Source organism: Scophthalmus maximus, chromosome 5, assembly GCF_022379125.1.
Source record: "Scophthalmus maximus strain ysfricsl-2021 chromosome 5, ASM2237912v1, whole genome shotgun sequence".
Classification (NCBI taxonomy): Eukaryota; Metazoa; Chordata; class Actinopteri; order Pleuronectiformes; family Scophthalmidae; genus Scophthalmus; species Scophthalmus maximus.
In genome coordinates this window covers 20,079,102-20,106,948 of record NC_061519.1, presented here as the reverse complement: position 1 = coordinate 20,106,948, position 27,847 = coordinate 20,079,102, and the positions used below count along the sequence as shown (strand labels likewise).

At 44.9% G+C, this 27,847-nt stretch overlaps 1 protein-coding gene across 3 annotated transcripts in view; it reads right to left on the bottom strand.

The window, feature by feature from the left end:
• greb1l (GREB1 like retinoic acid receptor coactivator) overlaps window positions 1-27,490 on the bottom strand; it is a 40,045-nt gene extending 12,555 nt beyond the window's left edge. For 2 of the 3 annotated variants that reach the window (XM_035634942.2, XM_035634945.2), the window contains exons 1-13: window positions 12,593-12,847; window positions 9,727-9,839; window positions 6,433-6,592; window positions 5,917-6,090; window positions 5,475-5,651; window positions 5,196-5,372; window positions 4,920-5,042; window positions 3,516-3,638; window positions 2,168-2,305; window positions 1,902-2,027; window positions 1,307-1,444; window positions 616-801; window positions 60-359 (exon numbers count right to left, since the gene is read on the bottom strand). In XM_035634942.2, coding sequence (XP_035490835.1) covers window positions 60-359; window positions 616-801; window positions 1,307-1,444; window positions 1,902-2,027; window positions 2,168-2,305; window positions 3,516-3,638; window positions 4,920-5,042; window positions 5,196-5,372; window positions 5,475-5,651; window positions 5,917-6,090; window positions 6,433-6,589 — 1,819 coding nt within the window. In that variant the 5' untranslated portion in view covers window positions 6,590-6,592; window positions 9,727-9,839; window positions 12,593-12,847. Of the gene's footprint in view, window positions 1-59; window positions 360-615; window positions 802-1,306; window positions 1,445-1,901; window positions 2,028-2,167; window positions 2,306-3,515; window positions 3,639-4,919; window positions 5,043-5,195; window positions 5,373-5,474; window positions 5,652-5,916; window positions 6,091-6,432; window positions 6,593-9,726; window positions 9,840-12,592; window positions 12,848-27,370 lie in introns of those variants that run through there. The other variant, XM_035634944.2, reaches the window with a different exon arrangement.
• Between the last annotated feature and the right edge of the window lie 357 nt (window positions 27,491-27,847).

The following is a 27,847-nucleotide window of genomic DNA, read 5'->3' as shown; positions in this document are numbered from 1 at the left end:
TATTGAAATGGTCAAAACAATAGAATCCTGAAATGGCGAAGCCAGGCGGCAAAACTCACCCAAAACGAGCACACAGAACTCGTTGCTGCTCATTTTCGAGGCACATATGATGACCACATAGGTGGGCAGGCACTTCTGTTGGTGGGGACCCTCGCTGAGGGAGCGCAGGGACTCAGAAATGCCCTCTCCCAAAGAGTTGTGGGTAACCACGACTTGGACGCTGCCCCCAGAGACGCTGGCCTCCAGCCGAGCCAACCAGGGCAGCTGGGACAGGGAGATGGCAGGACCCCCGGGGCAGCACAGCATGGCCTTCAAAACGACCTGCTCCAGCTCCTCCCGCAGAGGAATCTGATCGGAGCCTGAAGGAAAAATTGAAATATTGAAAAACCCAAACCGCTGCTGAATCAGAACGGTACCTTGGATCACCCCAGTCATATGTGCGTGTTCAAGTGAGATATCTATTTTTCCAGGGATGTGTCTGTGTTTCAATAAGAGACCAGCACCTCACGGTCATCCACCCCGCTACCCGGCGTGTTCGATAACATGCAACATTTCAGTTAAAAGCTCAAACGGGAGAGAAAGGTGTCGTCGTGTGGTTGTGTGCCCGCTGCTCACCTAACCGTGCGAGATACTGCAAAGTGAGCAGAATCATCGTCTCCACGCTGAGCAGCTGGTTCCTGTTGAGGCCCAAGGTCTCCAGGGTTTTCTCCGTCAGCTGGCTGCTCTTGTAGCAGCTGACCAGCAGGGGGCTCACCACCAAGTCCCCCACATTCCCATAGAAATAAGGTAAAGTGCCGTGTCCTGAAAAAGAAAGGTTGTCATTAGACAAGCGTGAAACACACGGGGGCTAGAAATACTGTAGAGTTTTAACACAACACAAAACAAGTTAAAAATGAGTCCAAATGAGTCCCAACTTAATAAAATCTTATTAATAATCTCTTAGTATTAGGCACACATGACATTGCTATGTCACAGGCTGGATGTTGGGCTATAGAGCAGGGTAAACATATTTGAGCTCAGTTTACTTCTACATCGTTTCATCTGCTGAAATATCTAGCATTTATGGTCGGTGACAGGAGGTGGAAAAATAGGGTAGAAGGGTAGAAAATGCTGTGTAACTTTGCAAAAGGGGCTGATTATAATCAGTTGGATAATGTTCAACTTGCTCCTTCTCAGTGGTGAATCAGAATCTCACTCTCTTTTTGTCCGACATTGAATGAGGTTGATTTGATAGTGGTTGACACAAATACGGGTTGATTTGATAGTTCCGGCAGGAAGGAGCGGATCACTGAAGTAAAGCGTGTACCGATGAGGATGACAGGGCGAACACCCGAAGAGTTGAGCAGGTTGTCGGGGACGATGACGGTCGCTCCGGCGGTGACGGGCTGGGGCTGAATGACTGGAGCTACTGGAGGCTGAGGAGAGGACACTCGTAACACAGAGCCTGGATGGAGACAAAGGAAGGACATGATAATACCGGAATAAGTCACCTACGGCTGATCTGTTGCTTAGGTTAAGTTTTGCGTGAGGATTTGTGGCCGCTGTGCTCAATTTAATTGAAATACCGGTCGTATATACAACCATGATTACAACATGTGGCAGAAATCGTCTTCAACTGTGCAATGTTTTTTCTAATCATTTCTGCTACTCTCCATCTGTATCTCCATGGAGATGTTCGGTGAATCATCCCCTAACAACCAGAGCAAATCGGGGATGTCTCATACTCTGTCTCCAAACCCGAGGAGGCCAAACAACACAGTCTCTCCTCCGAACGGCACAGAAACACACCACAGATCAAACAGTATGCACGCACAGTGTCATTGGCTAAAAAAAAAGGAGCCTTTTGGAATCCAGCTCACACTGACGCCGTGTAGAATGCATAACAGCTCAAAGGAACTGACCTGGGGAACAAGCGATTGGTCGGATGGCAGGAACAGGGACGGCTGTTGGTGGGACAGGCACCAGCGTGTTGGGATGCCAGCTCCGGTGGCGCTTCTTTGGAGGGCCTGAGTTCATGGCAGAAGATACTGACCAGCACAAACGGACACACAGAACCACATTAAAGTCGAGAATAGAGCCACAGAAGATGCCTGAAAATTCAAATTCAACTTGCTGCATTTATTACAGATATTTCGAGTTTTGTCAGAGAGAAGAGAGCAGCGCTTACTTGGACTGTCTCCCAAATCAGCCGGGCGATACCCCTGAGCCTGAGGCCCCAAGGAGACCTGGGAGGGGCTGAGTAAGGGAGGACGGCCATCAACACCCAGACCATTAGTCGGCCCGTTCACCCTCAGAGCTGTGGGCACTGGGAACACGCACATGCACACACAATAAAGCTGCTTTCAGTTATTTCAGTTTTCCCTTTGCGCTTCACGCGTGAAGAAAGCAGCAGCAGACTCTTCCACAGATTTTCCTGCTGTCTTCTCACATTTTGCTCGGGGGCTGTCAGGAATTATAAATGAAAATAAAAAAGGTGTGGACATTTGCGTTCTCACATACGAGTTCAGGAAAGTGTCTGGACCTCAGTGCATGTCTGAAAACATCTGCCATAATGTTTACTATACCAACAATTATCTATTAGCATGAGAAACAACGTGCAACTGAGGCTGCTGGGAATGTGTTTAGCTCTGCAAATATTTAGTCATAAGTCCTAAACAAAATTAAGATCTGATGATGGCACTAAAGGAAAATTCATTTCAATGGTAATACTACGGATGTTGTGGCCATAATTGTGTATAAGCAAACTCATATCTACCCATCGAGTACTTGCTGATATAGTTCAGTCAAAGTGACTTGCTATCCTTGGAGCCATTCCACCAATAGGGCGAAAAATATTAGTCTAATATTTTAATAAATATATCAATAAAATGTCGATATGAAATAAACTCACAACTGTTACTGTCAGCTGAGAAAGAACAATACATGAAAATGTGTCAGCACTGACAGCGGCTTATTGATTTCCCATTTATGATCGTCGATATTGCCAATGACCCCACTGGACTTCTTCCGATCTCATATTCTCCGTGCGTGCAATACGCGGAAACATTGATTGGTATGTGTAATCTTTGCTTGTCAATATCACAACCTTGTAAAGGGGCTAATGGATAGCAGGGCCTTAAAAAGTCATTACAGCATTCCTTCCTCCAGTATCGATTGGTGTGTAAATAAGTGCACACGCGCTCCAGTGCGTTTGTGTGTCCGTAGCAGAGGTTAATCTTGGCTCCGCGGTCAGCCACAGATCCATCTGCCTTATGCTGAACCACGTAAGAAAACAACCTGTAGCTAGGCAACCCCTCTCAGTATAAGGGCAAGGCCAGTGAAGTGTCACTCGCTTGCAGGCAAAGGCTTATTGGCAGGCAAATCTCAGCCTGGATGCAACCGGGAACGTGTGTAACTAAAACGTATGTATGTTGTCGTGCTTGGTTTTTGAAGTGTTACTTGGCAATATAATTCACTGGTGGAACCTTTGAAAAGCTATTGCCGTGCCGAGCAAAAAAAAAACAAAGAAGCTTCACCTATTGGTAGAGTCTTGTTTCCGGGTGTAGAGGCCAAAGGTTTGAGGAAACTGCAGTCTCTGCTGAGGTCCTGACTCCCGAAAAAGACAGAGGATGCTTGCGTCGTTCTGGTGGGTGGAGAATCTAAAAATATATAATATACATATATATTTAACGCATATTTATTGGATTGTGTTTCTCTGTACTGGACTGGTTTTAAAAAAAATAATAATTTGGAGTGCATAACATGAAAACCTCAACACCCTCCATTCCTCTGATTGGTCACTTGTTTTGCCTTTGGACTTCATGCTCCTCGTTTTGAAAATAAAAGGGTCAAATGTCAAATGCGAACACACTTCAGACTCTGTATCCAGTATGTCATTTGCACAATACAAACAGAACCCCCCCCCTTCATTAATCATTTCAGGTTAAACAGCAATTTTTTCAGAGGCTGGGAGGTGCATGTTACAGAGCGTAACCTCCTCGCGTCCTAAAGCCAGTGTCAGTGACCTCTGCGGGAGCTGGGTGTACCTGAAGGTCGCAGTCAGGAGATTTCAGGACAGCGTTATCCCGACAACGAGCCCCACGGCTCGGCTGTCCAACACATTAATGTGTGAGATCTATGCTGACAGGCAGCTTCCAGAACAAATCAATACCAGGAGCCCGGGAGTGTTTTCTTTTTTTTTTTTTCAATCAAAGAGGGAACAGGCGCTCTTGTTGTGACAGCTCAGAAAAGAGCATCTCCTTGAAAAGAGGCAGAATCTTTCTTGTAGTCATACGAGAATTATTTCAACCTCAGCATATGATTCCGGCTCACATTACATGACATTCCTGTTGAATATTCCTCTTGTGACAAATGTGTCAGACAGACGTGGTTTTCTATAAAGAATTGTGCTACTCAAATTAAATAAAACTGCCTCTTTAGTCTGAAACTATTATGGCTATAGGCAATATTATGATATTAGACAGTGCCACAACTACTGCTCATAAGACTGGCAATAACAATGTTGAACATAAACTGAAAAGATTATTTGGTATTTGGTACTAAGATACCAGAATAACAGTCTGTATGTCAAACTATACTTGCAACTGATTGGGATGAATCCCAACCGACAAAGTCCCCTGTTTGTCACAGAGTGGACGGGAGCGGGTGCGTCAGACTGTGCTCACCTCACAGATTTCAGGGCTTAGCCACCTCAACCTGTCTCTATGGCAACAACATAAACCGGTCAGCGTATACCAACAGATGCAATCACTGTTTTTTGGTGAAATATATATATATATATATATATAAATATATGTCATATTGTCATTTAAAAATACGGCCAAAGGGTTTTGCATAACCCTATCTCATCACAGTTTGAACTGGATCGCTCGGAGTTGTTGTTGTTGTTGTTGTTGTTGTTGTTGTTTTCGTGATCTCACCTGAGAGGGAAAAGGGGGAGGAGCTGTGTCCACTGGTGCCTCCGTTTTCTTTACTGCTGAGGGAGGAGGACGAGCTGGGTTTGGAGGTGGACGCACTGCTGGACAGCTGACGGGTTTTACAGTCTGCGAGAAGCACAGAGGGGAAGGGGCCATAACTGTGACACACTGAGTGTAAAAGGCACATCACGTGGGGAAAAACACTGCACGCCACGCGTGTGTCACGCAGAAAGATTTGAAGAGCTTATACACCAGATTGTGTTGGGGTTTTTTTATTACCTTTCCAGCAGATGAGGGGGCCTTTGCACAGAGCACCCTGAGAATTCTTCACCAGGTAGTATTTTAAGTGCTTCTGCTTCTTGGGCTGGGTGGATAACTTCAGGTTGATGTGGTTCGAAAACTCCGTGAAGTATCTGAAACCCTTTTCGCCACAGCCTACACAGTTTCCCGAAAAACCTGGGGGCGATGTAATAGAGAGAAAACAGGATTGTTTCATTTATTTATTTATTTTTTATACCCTCCGTCTCTTATCGCAGAGCCACGGGACAACGGACTGACCTAAAAGTGCATTTTTCCCGTGCTCGTCAGGCAAAAAGCGGCGGTCCACGGCGCACACCAGGATGTGCTCGGGGACGCTGGGGGACTTGGCACCGACCAGCTCGAAGCCTGCTGGGACGTCCAGGGGCTCTGTCGCTTTGGAGTCCAGGCGGAGGTCCTTGCCAGCCTGACAGAATCCTGAGGTGGAGAGGCGGATACGAGCACATGCGATGTATGAGAAGAAATAAATAAAGACGGACTTTGGAGTAGATTGGTCCAGCTATCCGTTTATCTCTTTAGCCAAAAAACATCAACGTCCTCTCTAATCATTTAATCCTTAACATCGACAAGCTCAAAAGTTGGATTCTTTTCGTCTTAGATGCTTTGTAAAAGTTATTGTCCTTTAGTCTGAAAGAGTTGAGATTTAATATCTGTCAGTTGTGGGGGGGGGGGGGGGGGTTACCGTCAAGTGTGCAGCAGCCGTCTGGTGCCTGTGCCTGTAGGTAGGGAAGGGGAGGGCTGCTGCTGTCCGAGTCGTCGTCATCCTCCAGCTCCTCCAGATCGTTGGAGGAGTGACCGTTCAAAAGGTCGTGGCCTGGCGGCTCCCTCACATGGAGGTCGGCTTTCGGCTTCACGTCTGACGGAGATTTTTGCGAATCGCGTTATTTTTCCCTCGAGCTGGGTTACAGTTATGGGCAAAAATGCATTTAACCATCATTTTATTTTTTAACAACACGACCGCGGTTTTTACTGGGGTTTTTGTTTTTTTTATCAATAATGCATCTGCGTCTTTTCAACTGAAAGCAAAATAATGCACTTTTACTGCAACTGATCCGACAACAAAATACAGCTTTGAGAGTTTTAGTGAACCCGAACTCACTCAGCTGCTTTGAAGAAGACAAGAGAAATCTTTCCCTTTAATCCAAACACAATTTGAAAAGCCACGTCCTGCTTAGCCCTTCCCTTTGAAGGATCCTACCTTCCATGTTTCCAGGAAACGGCTCTGGCTCTAGGTAGAGCTGTGTGAAGATGGGCTGTGGGTCTCCGCTGCTCGAGCGCAGTGAAGCCTCGATGGAGTTATGGAGGACCTCTTCAAATCGAGCAGACTTCAGCTGCCCGGCATATGAATTCCCCATTATCTGCGGAGTAGAGAGATGCACAGTCACAATCCTGTTTATCTCTATTCATCGATTGGATCCTCACATTTTTGAAACGTTTTGCATTGTTATTGTGTTTTGCGCAACTGAAATAATCTTTTTTTTTTGTTTTGTTTTAATTGACAGTAAAGGCCAGGAGAGTTCATCTGTCCAGTGTTAACCAGAAACATGCAAGCCCAGGCAGTTCACGTGGTGTCGAAAATTAACACTTTGGCGGTTTTATGCTTCAAAGATCAGCAATTTGGACGACGCAGTGTATTCAAGCACCAGTTGTATCGTTCCTATCTTTAGCTTCCAGAGCTGAAAGGGTTTTGTTAGTAAAACAATGTACATTATTCCATTCAAAATGTAAAAAAACGTTGCTTGCTTCAGCTTCTAAAGTGTGAAGATTTGCTGTTTCTCTTTGACCTGCATGACGGTGAATTCAAAGATCCCACAGCTTTGGGATTATGGTTGGGCAAAAGAGATATTTTAACTAAATCTTGGTTTCTGGGAGATTGTGAAAGGCGTTTTTTTTTTTACATTTTATCACATCTCCATCAGTTACTTTAGATTATTAAAACATCTGCAGCCCTAGTTTGTACTGTACCTCATGTCTTATTCCATGATAAATCATTATGATGACAGATTTAGGTCCGCACAACATGAGCAATGCCTAGACCACACACGCACACACACACACACACACACACACACACACACACACGATTTCATGTCAGCCCACACAAAACAGCCAAGGCCAATGTCTTTTTCCTTTTTTCCTTTTTTCTTTTTGGGCTCCTTATGTCCATTTTCTTTTTTTTTTTACTCTGCCTCTGCTCTACCCCCGTGCCCCCGCCACCCCAGTGTCCACTGTGGGACATCTGCTGGGGTCGGCTGTGTGGGCCCAGGCGTTGGCTGGCTCTCTGGTGGCAGGTGGCAGCTGGACAGAGGGCTGAGCATGTCAAGAAGAAAGCGAGAGAGAAAAGAGAGCAGGCGGCCAGATAGAAAGACGCACACGTGTGCTGAAAAAGCAGCACAGACCAGTGACTGTGCCGTTTTCTTCACAACACTTCCTACGCAAACCCCCATTTTTGGGGGGGGTTGTCAAAACATGTCACCAGATCTGTTTTTCACACCAACCCCATAATCACGAGTGTTTACACTGTGCAGGATGAAAAGTTTAATAAAAGGGAGGTGTTGGCTGCTTTCCGGACGTTTAGCCTGAAATGCCTCGCATGTTTGTCCTTGGACCACGTTTGACAGGTGCAGCCCAGCGTTGTGGTTCATAAACACTGCGGCGGCCAAGTGGAGGCCCTTGGTTGCATACTTCAGCTGTTTGGGGAAAGAAAACTCAGACTCCTCCAACACAGACCGTTCGTAGCAGCTGAACCTAGCAGGACAAGGTCACGTGGATCTTTAACTTTGACTGCATTCGGTTACATAAGCCACCAAAACTTGAGCGCAGGACTTAGTGATGTTTTAACTAGCAGCAGACTGACCTTTCACAAGACAACATCAGCCCTGGGGTGTAGGTGTGCATACACACATTTATCTGCATGTGTTGCCAGTGATGCTGCTTTTAAAAACGTTTTGTTGGCGGCAGGAGGTGCACGAGGGCCGAATGTGAAATCTAACTGCGGATGAGACACAGAAAATTCAAATAACTGAAATCGTTTTGTCTTTCAAAATTTCATAAAGTAGTAAAATGTCCAGCCAAGCCCCCAAAGGTTAGGTTAGTAATGCTTTGTTCACCCAAAAGTCTAAAACCAAAAATATATTTAATTCATATATCATATATGAAATAGCAAAGCCTTATATATTAAGAGTTTGAACCTGTGCGTATTTTTATAGCATTGTTGCTTGAAAGGGGCTGAAAGAAAGTTGTCAAATAAAATTCTGTTCTTTGACTAATCAATCAACATGAAGTATTTTGAAGTCAAAGACGATGAGTTGTTATGTGAAGTAACAATGTCTTGATTCATACATCGTCTAATAACATGGACATGGAGGTGGGTGTTTGTGCTATAATGCTTGAGAATAAAAAAATCGACTTGCAGCAACTAATTAATCTACTTGTACATGATCATCTGTACCACACACTGAATGTGTCAGTCAGTAAATTAATGTCTACTGTCTACTACAGTGTGTTTTGGCCTGAACATTTTTTTTTTTAATTATTTTTGGTGGGAATCAAGTTGGAGTTGCCTTTCTTGTCCCAGGCCTCACTTTGCCCACGCCTGGGCAGGTTCCAGACCCCCGTGTTTACCTAACAACCTTCCTGGGGAGGAATCTGACCAAACCCAGACAAAGGACGAGATTAACAGTGCCTGACTGTGCTGTTGAAGAGATAAGCAGCTTAACAGAATGAAGCTACAGTATGTCTTGCTTAACTGATGGAGGAAGCTGGCTGGGCTGCCTTGAGAAACAATGACAGAAGAAGACAGAAGGGGTCCAAAAAAAAAAAAAAAAAAAAAAAGCTAAGGGGCCTGAGGGCGTTTTTAAGCGTCCGCTGCCAGTTGGATTGTGAAGTCAAAGGAGGCTCTGGAGGCCTCTTTGACTGGCTGACCCTCGAGCCTCAGAGGACAGGTTTGTCATTAACCTCGCACAGACCGGAGGTGAACACAGAGAGTGACCTTTTATCACCTGCACAACTTAAAACAAAGCGTGACCGTGGCAGAGGTCACCCATCGGATGTTTCTGGGGTGTGACTCAGGCGGTTGCTAAGGTCAGTCGTAGTGGCGGGGGGGGGGGGGGGGGGGGGGGGGGGGGGTGGGTATTTCAGGTGAGTCGGGCGGCGGGTTGTTTGCTTGATAGATGGTCAAACATGAGTGGCTTCTGGCCGGGAGAAGCAGTTAAATGTTCAAAGCTTAATGGCTAAGAGGGGGCATTCATGCGAGCGCTGACTCCCGGCCAGTCAGATGGTCGGTCAAGGCCATTCCCCTTCTCCTGGGTGGCATCGACAGATTGCATGGACACGACCCCCGGTCGGAATGAGCTACAAGAAGAAGACTAATCTCCACTCAGTGGATTTGAGTCGCCGCAAGACAATAGGAGAACAGACACGCTCAAGAAATCTCTCACATGCAAAACACAGGCAAGTGTATTATTGGAAAAAACAAAACAAGGTGACTTACGATGTCGGATTGTTCCCAGGGCGTGAAGGGACTTGTTCGCCTCTGCTACATGCTGGGTCGCTACCACTCAGCAGAAACTTTCAGCAAAGACATTTCTCTCAGCGCTTCGAGACCTGGGGGAGAGCAGGGAGATCTCTGATTAGCTCGCAGACTGTCTCTTCAGTGCCCGAGTGAAACACAAATGAATCATTTCATACCCCCCTCAAAGAAATGTACGCCGTCGCACACTGGGGCTAGGTTTTATCGAATTAGTCTAGGATCTCAATTAGATCACATTTAAAAGCAGCAAATTCTGGGCTAAAATTCATAATGTTACCAATATTAATTTGCCTAAAACAAGTTCTTTATACAAATTCTACAACGGAAAAAAGAAAATTGCTTTACCAACTTAAATTGGTAACACAAATGAATTCAGTTTTTTCTAATTAAGGTTTTCAGTTGTCTTAACTTGTAAATTTTAAGTTGAACAAAATGAATTAATTTGTGTGTTACTAATTGAAGTTTATTTTTTAGGTAGCTAAGCAATTTTCTATTTTTTTCAGTGTAGATGTTTCCGGTGCTTTTCTCATTTTTGGACAATTTCATCCAAAGTAATGTTTTAATGATACACTGGCAGATTGTTTTATCATACCAGAAAAGCAATATTGGACATTTCGTATCAAAGTATTTATCATCAGGTGAAAAGATTTGGTCCATTTGCCATTTCAGTTTCAACCTTTATCACGTACAATTTGAACTGTAGAACGAGGTATTATATATCCTTTTTTCTTTTTTTGCGGAATAAGAAATCACAATGCTGTGGTAATGTACCACTGTATCGAAAGTCAGAAACAAGTGTTTTCTGAAACACGTATGCAACCAAATAATCTACTACTGTCCGAAGAACGTGGCCATTCACAAAAGGAATAGGTACACTCATGCTTATTGAAACGTGACAGAACGGCTCAAACCGTGGCGCGTGTCAACCTCTCCAGGCTGAAAAGCCGTTATGTGATACCACGGCCCCGGGGCTATTTTCATGAAACACAATTGGGCGGTTTAGTTTGTCGCAGTGCTCACTACACACGGTCACCCTCTGAATGGATCCACCAGTTACTTTGACCCTTTGACAAAGTGCTGTTTGGCCACTCAGCCTCTGATATAACAGAAGCAAAGTTCCCTCGGAGAGAAAACGACTGACTGTTGCGGCGACACATCTAACCCCTCGTCACTTCTGCCCGTGTGCTGCTCTTAAGTAAGAGGGAGGCTGGTCTGGGGTCCAAGTCCTTCAAATAGCAAGTGTACACAAGCTGGCTCGACTTGCATTTACTGACTGGAACTTAGTTTGTGAATGATTAGCCACAGCGTGACACAGCTGATAATACTCAAGAGTTGGAGAAAAAAAGGTCAATATGTCGGACAACATGCGCTGATTTGCCTCTTGAGGGATTCAATTTGCTCACAGCAAATATTCTTTGGTATAATTCTGACATCATGTCATCCCACCAGCATTGATTACATGAAGTGTCCTATTCTAGCTCAGGTCTCTTTGCTAGTGTCACACATCACCATGCTTCACCTTCCACCGGGCGTTCCCACAGAGGATAGGAATCTCCACCGAAGGTTTCACATTCTGCTAATTAGCCAGGGAGCAGAGTCTCCAACTATTTTTGATGCTTATCTGGTCGCGGGGGCCAGACGACAACGAAGGAGACGCAGATGGCTCACGAGATGAGCAACGAGGTGCCGTAAATCTAGACGCGTGCACGAATCCCAGCCCGGGGCCGCTTGGCGGGGTTCTGGTCTTCCAGTAATGACATTTGAGGGGAATGTCTAGGCCGACGTTCTGGTTTGGCTGAAGACGGGATTCAAGGCGAGGGTTGGAGACAAACCACATTTCTCAACATGTTCTCTGTTCTCCCCGTGCAACCACATGAGCACGGACACACACACACACACACACACACACACACTGCCATTCTGTGTAAATAATGCAATCATGTGGTCGAAAATTGATGTAGAAACATTTCTTTTAATGTCAGAAAATAGCCTCGGAACAACAGAATGGGTTAATATCACTTTTTTTGAGATTGTTCCATTTAACTGTGCAATCATGTTTTGCGTGCCTCCACCTATGCTCTCAGTGGTGGTATTATTCACTTTACATTGAGGAGTGTGATTGAAAAAATGAAAGGACCTAAATTTGAGATTTAAAATAAAATCATCTGGATGTTAAGCTCACTGACACTGTCACGAATAAAGGTGAGCGAAACCCGATGAAGCATGAATATTCATAATCCTGCTGGGTAAAGTGATTAAAAGTCTTCCTTATATCAATTATTATTTCTTTAATCCTTTTGTTTCTCCCTGAACTGGATAATATAACATGAGTGTTTACAATGGAGGGAAACGTACCACACATTCTGAATCAGCAGATGCTTCTTGTAAAGGCCAAAGCCATGAAATGTTTCTACAGTCGATACAGTCCACACAGGCAACTGAGAACTAGTTTGTCCAGGATTGAATTCAATTACAAACAAGCCAGTGCCGGAAGTAACGGAAGATAAGATGTAAATGGGAATTTGATAAATCTCTCGGGTCGTTTTCACCTCATTGTCATGCTTTCGATGTGTAGAAAGCCCACGCCAAATGCTGGGGAAAGAGCTCAGCTAACTCTTAACATTAGAAAAGACACCCATGGCCATCAGACATGAGAGAAAGGAGGGGGGTAGGGGTAAGAAATGAGTGGGGGGGGGAGAGAAAGACTAACATCTCTCCATGTTCTCTAAATTAGGTGCTAAAAGCCCATCTCATTAATGCTACACCAGGGGCCAACATGTGAAACACGGCAAAGCAGTTGAAAAAAAACAAAACACTTCTCCAGTACCTTCCATGACTCTCCGAGCAGTACACGCACCCTTACAATCCAGATCGAAATGCAGTAAATCCCAAATGTGAAGGCAGTTGTTTGTTTTGGGTTTTTTTTTTTTCGTGTTCAAAAAACAGTCCTTGGTAGATAATAAATCCTTTTGGGGAAGAATTTGCTGATATCCAGGCAGCGTATGGAGTTTCACTCTTCTGTGGTAGGTCTCAAGTCACCTTTGTCATGATCCTCTATAGAAAGAAATGGGAATCCCACTCCTTCCCTCGGTACAGCAGGAACCCTCCCTCTCTCTCTCTCTCTCTCTCTCTCTCTGTCGCTCGCCCTCTCTCTCTCACTCGCATGCAAACAAACACACACACACACACACACACACACACACACACAGACCCCTCCCCCAAGTCCCCTATGCCCTCCTCTGTCCTGTGCCATTTGCCAAGGAGGGGAGGGAATCCACCGGGGGCTCATTCATCTTGGCCCTGATGACCCCCTGTGGTGACAGATGCTCTTGGAGGCCTGTAGAGTTGAGGAGGGGGAGACAAAGGAGGGGACCGACATTTCACCGCCGCCACACGGCCACGGCGCCCTGCCACGCGTGACCCCCAGCACGCCGCGGCATCTGCCTCGGCCGCTGTGTCGCGTGGAGGTATTCCGGAGAGAAGGGAGGCCATCTTCACGTGCAACCCTCGCTCCCAGGCAGAAACTTGCAGTTCAGTCTCTCGCTGCCACACCCGACTTTTTTTTTTTTTATTGGGGGCCAATTTAAGAGGCAGGAGAATTCGTCTCAGGTCAGCCTGAGCATTTTGTCTTCGTGGCCGTGCCCGGGACTGACCCCCACACTGCAGGTTTTACTCCCGCTGTAAATACCAGAGGCTCATCTGGTCAAAATAAATAAACGGAAATGCACCGCAAATCAACAGGCGCTGGCAGATGTTGGGGATTATATGTCATTATAGCTCAGTGATGAGCCCCTAGCACCTTGTCACGACGCTGCCAAGAGGAGAGGGAGGTCAAATGTGAGGGGAAGGGGTTGGAGACTGAGGACAGTGTATGTAGGCTAAGAGAAGTTGAGATTTGTCCAATCGCTGTAGGGAAACAGTCAATTTACTTCGGTCTACACCGAAATGTAAGAGATCCCTTATTTCGCCCCTTGTGTCCGGTTTCATCACAGACTGACAAATTCTCCCGCTCGGTGAAAAATCCAATATGAGTAATAACATTTGCAAAACTTTGTTCAGGTTTGCTGAAATGCTGTGAACACACTTGACTATCTCCTGACACTGAAGCACAAGCGGCTGTCAGCTTGTCAAGTCTGACTGTCGGGACATTATGAAGACAAAAACGTCTTGTTTTTAATAAAAGATCTCTTCAGGAAGAAAAAGAAATGAATATATGGATTGTACGCCACCCTTAGGCTGCCGTGTCTATGTTTTTCTGCCAACTAGTTAAAGTCAGCAAGAATTTGTCAGGTAAATAGTAGGTCTGAGTAAACTCACATCTACTTGAAAGCAGAGTATATTCACTAGTCACTCAAGTCTCTCCTTATTGCCAAAATCTTACCCAAAACAATTGGATTGGATTCATCAAGACTGACAAATTGAGAGAAGTAAGAACGATGAGGTAGAATTCATTTTTTAGTTGGGTTTTTTTTTGTAAAGGATTTTGCGTGAGATCGATCTGAAAAGACTCACTTAAAATCACAAAAATAAATGTCTGGAATAATGTCTGGCATCAGTTTTTACATGCGTGCCGTCACGGAGACTCTCGTGATCGACATCCCTAGTGGCCCAGGTGTCTCGCGTCACCGAGCCGCGAGGCTGGCGTTCCAGTTCATTACCACAGACACAGTCAACAGTTGTTTTAATCAAGTTGTGTGCAGCTCTTCTCACCTCCTCTCCAATGGTTATATTAGGGCGCAGTCAGTGTGAGGGCGGCTGTAAACCGCCGCGCGAGCCAATCGGGGCCCCCCATTAGTCCCCACGGCGCTTTCGTGCGCTCATTTCTCCTCCAATCAGCCACATTTGTCCAAACATTGGGCTTGAGTTTGACTGTGAAATTTGTCCAGCTACTGCTGATCCGGACCACACGTCGGTGACAAAATCGCTGGGTCTCAGATTGCATCTGGCGTCAGATAAAGGATTGTTTTTTTAGTCGTTTTTTTTTATCAGGTGTAACAAAAGTGAAATTTTCTCACAATGATCGGTCAGGTAGCGGCGATAGCGGCCACAAGTTCAACCGGGGGGGGGGGGGGGGGGGGGGGGGGGGAGCTGTCGGCGTGATTTATGCCTCAGCCCCTGACTTTGACGTGGCCTGTCTTAAATAGCCCATTTAAAACGGAGATAATGAGTAAACCCAGCATTTTTTTTTTTTTGTTTAGGCTCAAAAGACACTGTTCCAAAAAACACCAAACAAAAGAGTGTGGATTGAATGCTCGCCCGCCCCCGAGCCCATCCTTCACCTCCGCATTGAGCTCCTGACTAAAATCCCTGACAAAGGGGAAGTGTCCCTGCCACTGCCACCTGAGGAAAGACGAGTCACATGACCAGATGTGGGGAGGGGGTCTTGATTCAGAAAGAGAGAGAGGGGGGGGGGGGTAGTCTTCCTCTCTTAGGATTCCCACATGAGTGCCGCAGCTTTGTCTTTGCTGACTCAGCAGATGCCGAACACATGACGGTTGCCTGAAACTGCTTGGAGGGAGAGGATCCTACCCAAACGTGTGAGTGGCTATCTGTTCCGACGGCAATAGACTGACCAATCAATCTAACATGGGCGCACACGCACTGATCACACGACTGAGGTTCTGACGGGGCAAATTCAAAGTGTTTTCCGCGGACGCGGTTTAACGGACAAAGTGAGAGATGAGCGTCAGGTGGGGAGGAAGTACAGCGGCCGAGGTGCCAATTATCACGTCCCGACCCATATATTGAGAAAACAAAACCCGCAGCGCAAACTGTCAAAAAACAAAACAAGAAAACAAAACAGCGACCATGTGAAAATTCCCGCGACGGAAGTCCCCCTTTCTCCGCCTGACGCCGAGGGTGTGAGGACTCGCACTGTTGTTTACTGTCCGGGTGGCAGTCCGCCGCTCTAATTTCCTTATAAAAGCCCCACGGCCTTCTTCGAGGCCCCCCCCCCCGCCCGCTCCCTCTCCTCGGGACTACCTGCTGGGCCCTGAAGTGCAAATCGGCGCTAGTGAGGATAGCAGATGAGCTAAGGTCATTCACGGCTTTCCAGTAGGGCACACAAACAAAGGCAAACATTCCAGTTGAATGCCATTGCTGAAGTCGGAAAAGAAAGAGAAGGAGAAAGAGACAAGAGCAGGGCTCAGTGGAGATAATAGCCCGAGGGTGGGTGTGTGTGTGCGTGCGTTAGTTTGTGTGCATGTACGTGCGCACGCACGCGCGTGTGCGTGTGTGTGTGCGCGTGTGTGTGTTCTAGGGGGATTATCTGAGGAACTATAAAGTGGGGTGAACCAGGGTTTAAGGCCTGGTGTGACCAGAGGGAACGGGGGCAGGGTTCCAGCGCTTGAGGAGGGGCGGACAAAAGGAGCATTTGGGCAGATGAAGAAGCCATCATCATTAACCCGCTGGAAGTTTACTGTCCACGTTATAAAACTCATTTCAAAATTAAGGGCTAGGTGGTGCGTGTGAAAGGGAAGCAGGGCTGGGGAAGGCCTGCGAGGGGCTGCAGGGCGGTGTAGTGATTTTCCGAGGCACTGTGGAGCTAATCCATTAGGGGACAAGCGGCCTTTGTGTTAACACTGGGTTGATTGGAACGGTGACCTTGCCACACACTTTGGCCCGGGCGGATGAGTTTAAGGGCAAGGCATTTAACCTTAAACTAAATGTGAGCCACGGACAAAGGCCAGCGCCGTTTGAAGCCAGGGGTCTACTGAACGGATAACTGATGCAGCACAGATGAAAATCAAACCTTGTTAAACGCCGCTCAGAATGGCCACTTGTCGACTCCAGCTATCAGCTCACAACTAAATTAGAAGTATCAAATGTACTTGGCAATCACATGACAACATTTTGTGGAATCTGATTTGAGTCCCAATTAATCATTTGAGGTTTATTTAGCTTCTTGACTCTAATTATTTTTTAGTTCTTCATGACACAAAGAGTACACTTTGGGTTTTTTGACTGTGGTCCAAAATGAAGACGTTGGCTTTGAAAACTTTTTTTTGTTAACTATTTTGGGACACTTTGAAAAGCAAATGATTAGATGATTAACCAAGAGAATAATTAGGTGTTTGTTAAATCATGTGAATAGTCGGATACTGTGACCCTATACATACTGTACAGATGTATGTATGTTTGTGATATTTATGTGTATTGTTTGTTACCGATTTAAAATTATTTTAATCGGTAACAGACAAATGAATAATGTTTTTTTTTAATTAAAGTTTACAATTAACTTCTTAGATTCATGCTGAACAAACCTAATTCATTTTTGTGTTATCAATTGAGCTAATTTGTTAAGTGGGTAAACAATTGTCTTTATTTTTTCAGTGTTGAATGGAACAATCTTTATTTTCTCCCATAGTGTTTTTTTCTTTTACTTTGAGCATCTCTGCCATAGATCGCAAGACCAACACTTTCAACATAAAGCATTTAAAAAGTTCAAATAGCATCATTGTTTGCCAAAAAAAAGCCAGGTCATTCAGAGAGATCTGCTCCCATGGCTGTTATCCCAGGACGGGATGATTGAATGAAAGTGAAGGACGAGTCACAGTTTACAACGCCGTTCATGAGTGTGTAATAAAACAGAAAGGTCTGTCAGTCAACCCGATCTGCATTTTACAACGCGGCCGGGTTGAACGCCAGTTCACCTAAAGTCGAAAACAACAGGGAGAGACACAGGGCCTTAATGCATTTATGGACTTATTCAGGGGAGCAATATTGAATAAGACAACAATGAGTTCTAATTCATACTGTAAAGCTGTCAGCAGCAGCGGTCAAACACTGGTCAATGGTAAAGGGCAAGAGAAGGTAAAGGAAAAGTGAGCGGCACGATCGTCTAAAATGTGAAATTGAAGGTTGTATTCTGCGAATCTAATCTCTAATTATTAATCCAAAAGTCGTGTTTGGCAAGTAATTAAAAAAGAAACCACTTATTTGCTGTCCTAATTGTATCTTTATGCTCTAAGACAGAAAATGATCCTTCACCATCATCACCACTGCTTCTAACATCTGGTCCACACCTAATGGCTCATCCCGCAGTTGATCTTTGATGATGGTTGACCAGGCCTTGTCCTGGCCATAAACTGTTGTTTAGACAGCCCTATTTGTTATGGGGTGTAAACGGAGATCCATGGATCATGTTGAGAGGGGCCAGCACTATCAAAACATTGCCTCTTATCAGATGACATGACCAGCAGAGGGGTCAGGTTCTGCTTCCAGGAGCTGGCCTGAGCCGCACTACAGCGGCCACCTTCACCTCACATGTCAGTCAAATGGGGGGTGGGACGTGATACCAGTGATGATATGAACACCGACTGGAATGTAGATACCTCAGCATCAATTGGTATAGTTTCAATATAGGAGAGAGGTTTGGGGCAAATAACAAAACAAACAGAATGTGTGACTGAATAATCTGAATATCCCTAATCTCTTTCTGTAATTGCACTTTTGTTAATTTTAGGTTCCCCATCGCCAAATGGAAGAGGCTCTGGTATCATCAAGTGTGGAATGTAAATAACACGATAACAAATTTATTGGATTATTAGGTCAACTGTGATTTATGAAAATCAAAATCTCAAGCAAATATTCATTATTTATTCATTTTGACTGGAAACTTATTCCAGTTGTGAGCTTGCTAGATGTTTCATATGAAAATAAGTTAAAAAATGTCCAAAATCCGTGATTCTGAATTCCAAATTATTGAATAATTATTGTCAACCGTTGTAATGATCGATGCATTTTCGAAAACCTTTTCAAAATAATAAATGCAAAACCTTACCGAGTTCAAGCTTGTTGGACACAACAAGACATTTAAAGCTGTAACGCTGGGCTGTTGTGCAATTTTCACAGATGATTAATTAGTTCGCTAAGAAAATAATTGGCACATTACTGGACAATGAAAGTATTCATTAGGTTGCAGGCCTGCTCCAAATGTTGACGACAAGTTGATAAAGACATCCATTGTCTGCGTCTTAGGATCGTCACTAATCTTTTCAGATGTTTTTTAGATTTTTTAAACTTTTTGCACACACAAAAGAGAGGGGGGAAAAGTAAAATAGATTAAAAGTGCTGACACAATAGACAGGCTATGCACTCCACCGTCTTCCCAGGAAAGTTCAGACCACTGACACACTAACTTAATTTAGCCATGCAGAAGTGCCGAGTGCTCATGGAGGGGACATAAGAAAGAGGTCTGTTGTGTTTGTCGGGCGTCCAGAGAGAGACCCACCTTTCACAATGGGACCTCTCCATTCTTTTCCTGCCTGAAAAAAAGTCTCGGCCACCTTGAATCCATTTGAGTGACACCGCGACAAAGGGGCTTCTTAATGTCCCGACGAAGGAGCCTCCTCCCCTTTCTCTCTAAACTTCCTTACCGGGCGATCAGCTGTATCCATCATGCCCCTCTTCCTGACCCCAGGCGGCACTGCTGCATCAACCGCACCCCACCCCCCATTTACCCCTCTCACTCTCTTGCCACATCTCCTCCATCACCCCCCCCCCCCCCCCCCCCCCCCCCACACACACACACACACACCTTCCTGATTAATAAGCACCAGGTTGCCCACGGTGACAGGACCCACACGTAAATCCCATCAGTCCTCCTAACTGCGGCAAGAGCCACGGCATCAGCAGGACTCTTTTTGTCTTAACGGGACAATGGGAGCAGGGCCGCCCTTTGTTGTGGGCTTGACCCCCACACACAGACCTTGCTGATGAGAAAAAGTGACAGTAAACCCATTCAGGACCGATGCCACTTCATCCCGCACCGATCCCTCCGGGAAATCGATAGCTGTGGACGATATGGTGGTTACTGTAATAAGGCCACTCGGATACAAAGTGATTAAAACATTTTATACCAGAAAAAATTACAAAAATGTTTTGATTTCAAAAGTGTCCCTTCTTTCTTTTCAGCCATGTTCCTTCATTTAGCCTCTAAGGAGCAGGAGCTGATGATGGAAAGGGGCATTTAAAAGTAAACTTCTAAATGTTCCTACTTGTCGATGTTGCCCCAACACATAGACACAGACTATAAGAACAAATTGATGTTGTTCTATATTGTTCAATTTTATTTTATTCATCCATATTCTATTTTGATTTTATTCTATTCTTATACAAACCTGTACTTAGTCTGTCTTTGGGCTGCCAATACCCATAATGCCTGAATTTCCCCCGATGGGAAAAAAGGATTATCTTATCTTATCTTATCTCATTGTAGCTTTTCTTACCAAAATATAAATTTAATAAAAACAGAGAGTTTTTTTTTAACTGTGATTTAATAATGGGCGGCGTTCTCTTTTTTCCATTACCAGAAAACATGTAAACAATTTTCCATCTTCTCCATATTTTTTCAATTCAAAGTCAGACAGAGAAAATGAAAAGGAAGCATGAGATAGAGAGAGAGACACACACACACACAGAGGGAGAATGACCTCCCTGCCACAAAGGAACGCTGAGTCCTCGCAGGAGGCCTGGGTCTTGGTCACCGTAGCCTTGGACAAGCTGTGACAGCGTATGGAAAAGCCTTCTGCTGCAGACAGCACTCTCCCCCACAAACCCTGGCTGGCAACATCAACACACAGTGACCTTGTGCTTCAAATTGAGCAGGGAGGGACAGCGAGTGAATTGTTGATTTGGGATGGTGTGTGTGTGTGTGTGTGTGTGTGTGTGTGTGTGTGTGTGTGAGCGTGCGTGTGTGGGCAGGGAGATTTGGGACAATGCATTTGGGCAAAGGTAATGATGCTGCCATAGAAATCTGGCTGTGAGCCTGAGTGTTTCCAGCTGTTGTTTGCACACTTCCTGCCTCTCACAGCAACAATATACCAAATTCAGACTTGTTTGCAGCCGATTAATCTAACCTATAAATTTAGAATTGCCATAAAATCCCAGTGAATCAGGGTCGCCACAAATGAGATGATCCATTAACCAGTTGATTTATATGATTAATTGATTATAATTGTGTCCACACATCGTAAAATTGCCTTGTTTTGCCAGACCAACAGTCCAAAACACAAAGATAGCACAGATAAAGAGCTAAAATGTGTCCATACCATATTTACAATTGTTTGATTATGAAAATTGTTGATATTAGTATTCCACCTGGATTCAATTGCTGACCAACATGTGACCAGTCTAAAATGTGCCAAACCTACAAGTACAAGTCATTGGATTTTGCAGACACATTGTTTTCCCCTGTGCACGACAGTCGCCTCATGCATGTTGGATGTGGAATGTAATCAAAGGCTGAGCTTTTTCTGAAAATGTAAAGTGGCTCTGCTGCAGAATATCATGGTTGCGTCTAACTACCATGTTAATAAAAACAATGTGACACTTGCTGCAAGGGCCAAAACAATGAAATTCAAATTTTAAAAAAACAAAACTTTCCTGCAGACTATTGTAATGTGATCCGGCCAATGTCACGGCACACACTGTACTCTTTAAAAAAAGAACACCTAAGCCGCGAGCAGTGATTTCTGGCTGCAGGTACTGTTCCACTGGGACTGGCATCAGGGGGAAGGGAATACAGCGGTACACTCTGTGAGAACACACTGTTCCATAACAGCGCTGTGCAAGGAGGAATTCTCAGCTAGGTGCTTTCCAGGTTTCAATGGCAAGAATGGTGATATATTATTACTAAGTGCTCTCCACAGAGCCGCACACATACTCTGCTCCTCCCGAGCTCACGTCGGTGTAATGGAGCCCACGAAAATCCAAGAGGTTGATCTAAAAAAAAAAAAAAACAAAGGGGGGGGGGGGGGGGGGGGGGGGTTGGAACACTACAGACATGAGATAATGACATAAGCACTTAATTTCATGCCTCAGATCTGCAGAGATGTGATGCGCGATGCGCGATGCAAGGTTACCCGGGAGTCAGGGTTATTGACTTCATTTGTTTATTGCGAGCCGCAAATGAAAGAGTTCAACTCATGGAACACAAGACTGAAACTCCTCCTTCACCTTGACATGCCACCACTCCCCCGCAAACACACACACACACACACACACACACACACACACACACACACACATGAACGAGTTTGAAGGCGATCCTTTGACTTTGCTGCGGACACGCTCCCTGATGAACGACCTGGGGGCACGTACAGATAAGTTCCATTCATTTCTGCCGCAGAGCTATTTCAACTTTGATCTGGGGGTATAAGTATAATACCCCAAGTTTGCCGTTCACATACGAAGATACCAGCAGGACGTTGTCCGAGTCAGGCGCGTTCACAAGATTTTTCCGGAATATTCAGGCGAAGGGGCGGCACCTGGGTCTTCTGGTGAATTTTCGACTGTAGCAACATTTGTGGAAATTTGTGTTCTCACATACAGCCCCTACGGAAAAGTTCGGGAAAATGTCCAGACGTCAGTGCATGTCTGAAGGCAGCTGTAGAGACAGGGGGCTAAAATAAACTAGTGACTGGGTGAACCAGGAGATCCAGTGGTGACGGATAAGAACCTGTCCTGCATATCAGAATCAGTGATAACTAACAGGACAACAGGAAGTGCCATCTACTAGGGTCACGTTCCACTCCTGCATAACACACACACACACACACACACGCACGCACGCACACACACGAACACACACACACACACACACACACACACACACACACACACACACACACACAAACATTAGCATCGGGAGCCTCCCTTGCAACAAAGAGCAGGATGTTTAGGCATGTCCTCTTTGGCTGCACTGCCTGTCCTACTTTCCTGGCTGTAGGTTCCTTTCATCCATCACCATCACTCAGAGCCACATTCTAGGACTGTGATAAAGCATATTTTCTCCACCACCAACCACCCCCCCCCCCCCCCCCCCCCCCCACCCCCCCACCCCGAGCGGGGCCATAAACACCGGCTCGCTGACTCACATCCAAACAGCACAAATTCACGGTCAGACATTTAGCCGTGGGGTGATTTGTTCCACGGTGAAGTGAAATAGTAAAATAACTGCAATAACAGCTTCTTCACATAATTTAACTCAACGGAGCTATTTAGAAGATTAAAACACGTGCACCTGATACAACATGAACCAGTTTAGAAAAACATGTTGGCATTTTGAGCTCGATTTTTTAATTAATCAAAGGTTAAAATAAAAGAATAAACAATATTGATCAGTTGAGTTTAGATTTCTAACATAAAATTCCTTATCCATAATAACTAACCCACCTCTGAGGTTTTTGAAATCACTAAAGCTGCTACAATAGGACACAATATTCTAAGATATTTTACACAACGTTCCTTGAGCTGCATCACCTACATCTACATCAGAACAACAGCAGGGCTGCATCTACTAACTACTGTCGTCTCCCATTCATCTACTGACTATGTTCTCGAGCGCTGAGTTGAAAAGTCAGAAAATGGTGGAAAAAAATGCAATTTTCACATGTTCTCAGTGCTCGAGCTGATTTCTACTTAAAATTGCTTATTTTGTCCAGAAACCCCAAATTGGCTCATTATCACCATCTCGGTTTTACTTTTTTTTTTATCTCTGAACAACAACACACCCACAACACAAACACTTTTGGTCCAAATACAACTAAATCTAGTCTGCGTACTACGTATATAGACGAATAGAAGTACATACTGCCTCTGGTTGCTCTTCCAGTGTGAAGAAACAATACCCTCAAAAAGAATTGAATTGTGAGTGTGCACATATACAGCCGGAACAAAATATGCTACAAATTAAAGGAAATTAAATTCCCACTTCCTGCAGGTGAAACTAAGATGTAACAGCTGATGGCGGAAGGCTTTGAGGACGAAGCCCAACCCCCGCCAGAGGGATCAATGCACATAAATGCAAGAGGTCACGGACCTTTGACATCTCCTTTCAGCCGGGGGAGGGGCACCGGCCTTTGTGAGATGGGCTTTAATGATCCAATTGTCGAGTGTGTCATACACCTCCATACAGTGCATACAGTTTGGCTCACATTTGGCTCTGCGCTCGCGTCCATTCATCATCCCCAAAAAACAGCCAGCCACAAGTGTGAGGTCTCGCTTGCTGTCCGCATCCAGCTGCCTTGTTTCGCTCTTCATCACTCCCACATCTGTTTTAACCTCTTCTCCCAACTCTTCCCCTCCTCAGCCTCCCCTTCTCCTCTGCAGACCTTATCTGTGCTTTCCCTCCCTCTCCTTTCATGCTGCATTTTTTTCAAGAGAGATTTGGTCACTTAAAAAGAGCCAGGCAAGAGAAGATACTATTAAGGCACACATATGAAATCATATTGGCAATTATTGGCATTACGGCAAACTATGAAACCGCAGCTTTTCAGTAATCACACATGATTTAAGTGCATCCTTTTACTTGCAACGGCAAAACAAACATCCCACGGTGACAGCGCCGTTACAGCCAATATTTCTCTCCTTTTTATGCAGACTTGGACACGACCAGTGAACACGGTGTTCCTGGCATTCTTGACCCTCAATAAAAAAAGGACAGGTTAAAAGTTTACAAGCATCCATGTGGAACACGCCTCGGCTCTGCAGATCAGAAATGACATGCACTTTTAATCCCAGTGCATAACTGAGAAACTGACATTATCGGATATGAAATCGATGACCTCACTGTGGATATTAGCTTATTGTTTCTGTTCTATTTGGAATCTAAGCCGCCTGCTTAACTTAGCTGAGTGGTTCTTCCTTACTAAAGACAATAGGATGTTGCTACGAATCATTAAAATAGGGACTGAAAGGATCGAGTCCGTGACTTATATCTTTGATAGTGACATTAACTCAAGTACAAAGCTCAAGTGCAATTACCAGGTTCTAACTGTGGACTTCACTTGAGTTTTTCCATTTCATGCGACTCTATTATTTAACCCGCAGTATTTGATAGAGAATGTATTTTTGTAATGAATCCCGCTAATAAAGATTTAATAATAATGGGGGGGAAAATAGGGTATATGATAAAACTAACCTCGTTTTACATAATGAATCACACTGATGCTAGTTGCTTGGAATTATTTGAGTATTTATATGTATTTTGGGGTTTTAAATTTCCATCTCTCCATCTCAAAAGGGCATAAGGGAACATTCTGAAAAGAGCCTCCTGACTCCTGCCTCAGCAGTTTGGTGAATGACGGCTTTTTTGAGGACCACCTGTTTTCTGGGCCCAGTCACATCACAGTCCAAAAAGAAAGAAAGTGTGAAACAAAAGCACTGATCTCTCTCTAGTTGGGATTTTGTCCCTTGTACCATCTGCAATCCGGATCAGAAAAGCCCACAATCACTAAGAGTCACCTCTGAAAGGATCAAGAGAAGCATCTGCCTGCACTGAAGACTGGTCCCAAGTGATGTTTTTTTCGTGATCTAAACAGTTTTTTGTTTTGTGAATGATTTTCGAGGGTGTTTCCTGTGAAAGATTTTGCCTCATCGATCAATGTTTTTAAATGATGTGTTTCTGGAGCTGACTGAAGCCACGGTAGAAACTGAAACCTCTGTGTAACTGACCGGCTTGGTAATCAATCGCCCTTTTGTTATGACAATATGAATCTACCACACACTGGTTTGTCATAACAGAGAAGAATAATTGGGTTAATGTTGGCTTTTGGCTATTGAACAGGCACCTTTTAATATATTCCCCAGAAAAAAAGAAGAGATAAACAATGGACTGCTGCGCAAACACCAAGGAAAAGCAAACCAGGAGCCCTGATGTGCTGCACTCGACTGTGAGCCAAGAATGAGGGCAAATAAATGAATCTGTTACCCTGGCGATAGTCACTTATTATTTTTTTATTATTTATTATTTTATTACTCATTTATCCGCGGCGTGGTCCAGCTTTTTATATGAGACATGTCATGTTGCATTTACTGGAGAACGTCTATGACTAACAGCAGGTTTTCATCCCCATAAAACAACTGTGAGTGAGTGAGAGCCGGGGAGAAAAATAGACGGAGGGCCATTATCATAACAAGATAGAAGGATTATGAAAAAGTATTTCCGAGCAAACAGAGCATATTTTTTTATAAACTCACTTTGTAGTCTCATTTTAAATCATTTGAATTACTATTTTGTGTTCAATCTTCATCTATGACATAAACCTGCACATTTTGAATATTAGAAGTTTACAGCTAATGTGAAAAAGGGAAATAATTAGGGTCTGATTCATTTGAGCCCCCAAAAAACAACAAAAGAAACACACAACTGTATCCAACTCATTGGCAGTCTCTCCAGATCAAATGTATCCTTCCAAAACAGTTAAGATGCAGAAATCACACAGAACCCCCCCCCCACCCAAAAAATGCCCGGCACTAAAACCCGAAACCCCTTCACAAAGCTACACGGGAAAGAGACATCTCCTCAAAGGCTAAAGAGAGAAACCTGTCCGAGCACAGGAGTGGTGTCACGGGGCCCTTACTTATCTCCTCCCAGATTAAGTCCCGATTGTTCGCTAGGAACAAAGGCAGCCAATGAGGAAACCAGCCCCCCAAGGGCCAGATGGTCAGTGTTCGGAGGCCCCTGACCCCTCCAGCTCTTGCCCTCTCTGTCACGGCCTGCGTGTGTTCTGCGGGCGAGACGGGGCCACCCAGCGAATTCACAATGCCCACTGTTCGTACAGTGCGTGTATACTGTACTACCCGGACTTCAATGTACTTTGAGATAATTCTTACTTTTTTTTTTCACAATGAATGAAAAGCACCCATGACTGTTCCAAAAGCAAAAAATATGGATATTGGGCAGCATATTTCTATTTTATTGTATACCGTAGCTGAAAATGCAGATCATAGGCGACAGTGCAAAGACACGGTCAGAGTGAAATGCTGCTTTAACATTTTTAAAAAAGCAGCTGTTCAGCATTTGCGGTCGGAGTATACAGCACGACTGGGGAAATGGAGTTGCCATCTGCATCTGGCGAAATGAACATCTCCCTCCTCTGCAGTAACCTTGTAATGTGCCTGCGAGCGTCATTAGCTCTAATGACATTTTGAAAAAGGTACAGGAGGGGGGTTAGTGGGAGGCGTGCGACCCAACCTCTGGGACATCAAACACGAGGAACGGAAAGGGTTAGATGTTGTCAAGGCGGACTGGTTTGCCTGTAATTACAAAATAACAAACAAAAGACATCTCCTTGGCCGACGCTTATCTGACAGGACTTTATCTAAACTGCTGAAGCCTGTTTCAACACCGAGCCTCGGGCAACTGTTACAGTAGCCCACTCCAACAGACAACAACGTGTAAATTCATGGCCCAGGTTCCAGATGTATACATAGAGCCGTATTGTACCTGACAGGACTTTTGTTAGCAATGATTCATCAGAGTGACAACCACAGCAGTGGGTTAATCGCATCATGTCAGGCAGGACAGACTGATGTCCACAATAGATTGTGTGCTGGACTTATAACTTCCTACCCAATCACGTCATCATTCATTTCAGAGGGGGGGAAATCCAAGGTTGTTAAGTTTGCAGCTTGTGGGGTTAAACGAGTGTTGAAAACCAACTTGAAGAGAACTGAACGTGGCTGAGGAAGAGCGCGTCACCAGGACCATCGTCACCGCCGCCGATCGACTTGACCCGCGCGCTCTCTCGTGTGACAGCTGACACCGATCGGGGGTTGGAAGGTGAAAGTGCAGAAAATGCGACCTCGTGCGCGCGCCTACCTTCATCCACACGGTGACGCGTATCGTGCCATGTCCGTGCAAGTGTGGTCGTGGGTCTCAACACCGAGCCCCGCCGCCGCCGCCGCTGCTGCTGATCTATCCGCTGTGTGTGTGTGTGTGTGTGTGTGGGTCGCCTCTGCTCCGCCACAGCTGATCTGCGCACGGCGAGGGAGCCGCCAAGTGACGTCAGGGCATCACTGCACGTTACCGATCGCGATGCAATAAGACGCGAGGAGGAAAACACACACACACACACACTCGATTTATCATCAAAACACCGCACACGTTACCAGCTCGCTGACTGTTAAAAAATCCGGTTGAATAAAACAGATTAATAAAAAGTAATAAAAAATATATAAAATTAATATGTCAGCTGACTTAATTTTTCACGGTTATGCCTGGCAGACAAGAACCACTGAATAGGCCACAACTGCTGCTGCGCAATTAAGTGGAGAGGTGCAAAATAATGTCGAGAGC